Source organism: Symsagittifera roscoffensis, chromosome 1, assembly GCF_963678635.1.
Source record: "Symsagittifera roscoffensis chromosome 1, txSymRosc1.1, whole genome shotgun sequence".
In the NCBI taxonomy this organism is placed as follows: domain Eukaryota; kingdom Metazoa; phylum Xenacoelomorpha; order Acoela; family Convolutidae; genus Symsagittifera; species Symsagittifera roscoffensis.
Window position 1 is genome coordinate 43,721,297 of NC_087062.1, and position 4,900 is coordinate 43,726,196.

Below are 4,900 nucleotides of genomic sequence, written 5' to 3' on the forward strand. Positions count from 1 at the left end.
GTTAATCCGTCTTAAAATCGTTCCAAATTGGGTAAAAGAAGCTTATTTGCCATAATTGATTGGTTACAAGGAGCTAAATCTATCTTTTTGTACTTTAAATGGCGTGTGGGGGGATGATTTTCATAAAAAAATTCAAATTTATAAAAAAAAAATTTTAAATTTTATTACATTTAATTTTTTAATGTTATTACTGCTCCATAAAACCTTAAAAGGCAGTCGGAACATTCAGGGCTTCGCCCTGATACGAGCAGTCTTGTTTTTATTTGGTTGAATCTGTAACAATTTTTATGTTTCGTTTTGAACAAGAACTTCAAAGTAACTATACTTCAGTGATAGAAACTGCGTAAGCGGAACTCTGTGTCGAATTCTACAGTAGCAGGCAATAGGACCGTGAAAATAAGAACATACCGTCAATCCATATAAGTCCCAATATGAACGCAGGTAGCACGGTTCCTTGAAACAAGTTGCATTTGGAACCCAAATTGCTCATAGCGTATGGAACAAACTTTGTCATTGAAGCAAAAGTAAAACCTGGAAGGAGTCAGATCTATTTTATTTGCATAGATTCGTACTTTGTTTGTATTACTTACATTATTCTGATCGAGTCTAGAAAAAAAATGAATTTCCAACAATAATGGCTCAAATTCTTACGTCCACTTTGATTTGCCTTTTCATTTTAAACTCCTTTTTAGGTAAGTTTTTATGCCTTTTTGTGCTATAAAAAACATTTGCGTCTACTTTATTTTTTTCAAAACCTTCAAAATAATTGACTTTCTCGACTAAAAATGGAGATGTTACTGAGTGCCTTCGCCAGTCTTTTCAGAAACAAATCTTATTCAATATCTTTCAAAAAAAATTTAAGGAAATACAGTATTTTGTATTTTTGTTGCAAAATATTCACGATTTGCTTTCGTTTTGCAAAAACCTTGTGCAAGTATATTTAGTGACATTTGTAGTTTCAGCTTAGTCTCTAGCAGATACTTAACAAATTTTTAAAGCGGAGATTGTTGAATAACAAATCCCCTATTTGATTTAAAATTTCGCATGAATTTGTGCAACTTTCTCATGTTCCCTTTATATATACAAGACTTTGGAAAATTTTCAAAATATTTAGATTACAGCTATAGTTTGAAAAATAATATGACTAAGTACTGACATTTTTTACCACTAACTGTTCGTAAAAGTGTTGGCGGAGAAAAATTAAACTTGAAAAATCAAATAATTGAGTCAGTTTATTATATTAAAACTACTCAGTGAACATCTTCCTGGCTCAAGAAATGCAAAAATTGCAAAATTCTTGCAAGATTTGAAATGACCAAAAATTAAAACTTTATGTTCACAGAAGTTCCCATTTTTGGCTAGATTTTCATGCATTCGAAGAAGTTCTGAAAAGTTTGCATCAAGAGTATCAGGATTATGATCGAATATATGATTGCAGAAATATGTATGACCAAGACGAGGAGTTCATAAGAAAATTACTCGAAAGAATGAAATATTTTTTTCAAGTTGTTATAGTTTAAAATTTATCAAAACAAGAAGATTAGAGTTAAATCTTGAAATATATATTTATCTGAGTAATAATCAGAAGATTTTAATATAAATTTTGTTAATTTTCAGATTTTTCAATTCTAATTATAATTGACTGTTGAAAAAATTGAAAAAAGCAAACTCAGATTTTTGACAAAATTGAAACTTTTATACATCATCTACGTGGTTAAAGAAAGCAAATTTTGCCAGTATCTTGCAAAGTTCTTGCACCATTTGCGCTCCAACCTTGCGAGATATGCATTCTGAAAAAAATACCAATACAAAAAAGTAAAACTGTCAAAACATTTGGATATTAATTTGATTAAAGTAAATAGGGGTAATCTGATATATGCTAGTTTTTTGTGGAAGCACAATGAAACATCAGAAAACTATAGCAAAATTATGTTTTGCAATATTCTTGCAAGAATATGAAAATATTTGAATTTTAAGTATACTATGGCCTGAGGAACGTAAACCAAAATCCGCGGCTGAGGTGCTCTAACTATTTATTGACCAAAAGGATTGACCGATTGCCAACTTTTTGACTTAAATTATATAATAATGGACCAAAAACTTCGGCCGGAAGAAGTTTGATATATATGTTAACTAAGTCGACATATAAGTCGACAAGGCTGGTCACGGTAACCGCGTTGAGACATGATTCGATCCAAAATTGATTCGACTAGCTGAAAAACTTAAATAATTTCTAGGTTTTTGAAAAAAAATATAGCAAGATAAGCCGGGTCGAGCTCAATTTTTTTTTCGAACCTTAAAACTTGGTATGTTTATTTTTCGAACGACCAAAAATGGGTATGTTTCGACCTTTCTCGACCAATTTCGGGTATGTTTCGACTTTCAAACAACATAAGTTATCCAAGTTTAAATTTTATTATGTATGCTTTTCGGGTAACATCTTATCATTAGAAATACTTGCAATTTAAGTTTTTTGTAAGAATGAACGAACTACTATATTTGAGCTTTTTTTTCCATTTTTTGAAATACTGGTCTGCAGTTTGAGTCGAAAATGTTTAAAAGTACGTTGATATTTGAAAAAAAAATTCTGTGACTCCGCATTGCCGCGGAACAATTGTTTTTTTTTCGACCGTGGTCGAGGTATGTTTTTACCGTGCTCGAGGTATGTTTCGAACGTGCTTGAGTTATGTTTCGAATTTGTGCTCGACCCAATTCCCTGTATCGGTCGAGAGCTGAGATGTGCTTGAACTTTAAAGTGAGCTACTCGACCCGGGATCGGACGTCTGGCCTTTTTTGGTTCATTCAACTACAAAAATTTACCATGAAGCACAGTTTTCCTAAAACTCCCAAAACATATGAGGGTAGGTGAAAAATGGTTCACCAGTCTAAACATCAGTCTTCAAATTAGCCCAAAAGCCTAAAATTATATGCTTACATTTTGGAAAAAAAATAGAAGGAAAAATTTATTGACGTCTAATTGAATCCACGTTCAAAAAAATACTTTTCGAAACAGTTCAGAGAATAAACTAAAGCAACTTCATTAGAGCAACCTAAAGTAACCTAATTATAGCAAAAAAGTACAAGCGAGGCCCAAGAAAGTCGACCCAAGAAAGTCGACCACGAAAGTCAACAGGGTTGAGTAAAGCCAATGAAAGTCGACCAGGGTTGTCCAAGTTTAACAAAGCAAAGTGCACTAAAACGGACCAAAATGAACCAAAACAGACCAGAGACAACAACGGTCCTTGTTCAACTCACTGAGTCGACAGTGGACATCGTTTGACCTACGAAGTCGAGAGCGGTCAATGGTCCTCTCATACGGTCTCGACAATCAATGGTCCTCCTGGACCGAGCAAAGTCAAAAACATTTTTCATTGGTTTTATAAAGTTTCACCATACCCAAACTTGATTGAGACGGTCGAATTATACCAATTTTTGTCATATTTAAAATATCATTCGGACAAATCGACGGGGGTTAGACAGACAAGCTTCCTTTTGAAATCAAAATAGTTATAAGTATTGTGTACTATCGTTCAGTACATTTTATGCTAGATTGCGTGGAGGCGGAGACTGTGCTGAGTAAGGCACGTGAATTGGAGGGGGAGTTGTTTGAAAACTACAGACGCTTCGTCAAGCCCAGAGACAACCAGACACATCCGGTGGACGTCAAGTACTCGGCTGTGGTCCAGCAGCTGGTCGATGTCGAAGTGGAGACACAACGAGTCACTCTAGGTATGACTAAAAGAGTTGTAGACGGTCTTTTCGAATTCATTTTTGCCTGATTATGCTTCTTCACAAATAGCCAATGGATTGATAATTATTACGAGAAAATGTACACTAGTTTTTTTTCGTTCGTTTTTGTTGGAAAATTACATTTTTTTTGTTTTTGCTAGTGCAAAACAAACAATCAAGTATAGCTCACGTCTGTGCTCTCAATAAGCCAATAGCATCAGTGCAAAACTAGCGCTTCCCTTCTGCATTGGTTGATATTAAATATGAAAAAAGTTAACCCAATTTCTAGACTAAGAATGCTTTCAGTGTTCTGGATGAGCATGATGTGGTATGATGACTTCCTCAAGTGGGATCCGGTTCAGTTCAAAGACCTCCGAAGTGAGTCAGACGATTTTTGTAATACCCGCACCGAAGTTTCTTGGATAAAAATAGATTATATTGAGAAAATGTTGCCGAAAATATTGCCATTATAATCGATTATGTGTAACCAATTTAAGCAACATTTTCTATTATAATAGAAAGAAAATAGATTATTTTCATCAAGAATATATTGCCTTATAATTCCACTAAAATGTATTTTTATCTCCACATAATCTCAATAAAATCTATTTTTTTGCCCTGAAATTGCCATGAAATCGCAATAAAATCGATTGTTTTTGCCATAAAATTGCAATAAAATCTATTGTTTTTGCCATAAAATTGCAATAAAATCTATTGTTTCCGCCATAAAACTGCCATAAAATTGCAACAAAAACTATTGCTATCGCCATAAAATTGCAATAAAATCGATATTGTTGTCAAAAAATTTGATTATTTTGTCAGAAAAATTGATTTTTCTCTTCTTAAAAGCATGCTTGGCTATTTTCGCCTCGAAAAGCGACAAACTATTATTAAAATCAACGGCGAAATTTTATTGTGACCAGGGGCGGATGCTCTTTCCCTCAGGGATTCGTTTGAACTAGTTTCAACTAGTTTGAGATATCCATTTTGGTGACGGACCCTAAAATCCGCTCCCCCTCGAGAAAATCCTAGATCAGCCCCTGTTTGTAACCGCTTTTGGAAATTGAGAAAAAGTTGAATGTGTAAGGAGGATTTCGCAAGAGTTTAGCTGCCTCAAAAATGCTTTGACGCACGATGCCTAGTGTAGTTTCATATAGTTTTAATTTCGATT

The 4,900-nt window shown here is 33.8% G+C and overlaps 1 protein-coding gene across 1 annotated transcript in view; it reads left to right on the top strand.

Annotated features, from left to right (window-relative positions):
• Positions 1-435: 435 nt before the first annotated feature.
• LOC134856760 (neuronal acetylcholine receptor subunit alpha-3-like) overlaps positions 436-4,900 on the top strand; it is a 16,615-nt gene continuing 12,150 nt past the window's right edge. Inside the window, exons 1-3 of the mRNA XM_063873029.1 lie at positions 436-692; positions 3,550-3,729; positions 4,036-4,107. Of these exons, the coding sequence (XP_063729099.1) occupies positions 635-692; positions 3,550-3,729; positions 4,036-4,107 (310 nt within the window). The 5' untranslated portion in view covers positions 436-634. The remainder of the gene's footprint in view (positions 693-3,549; positions 3,730-4,035; positions 4,108-4,900) is intronic.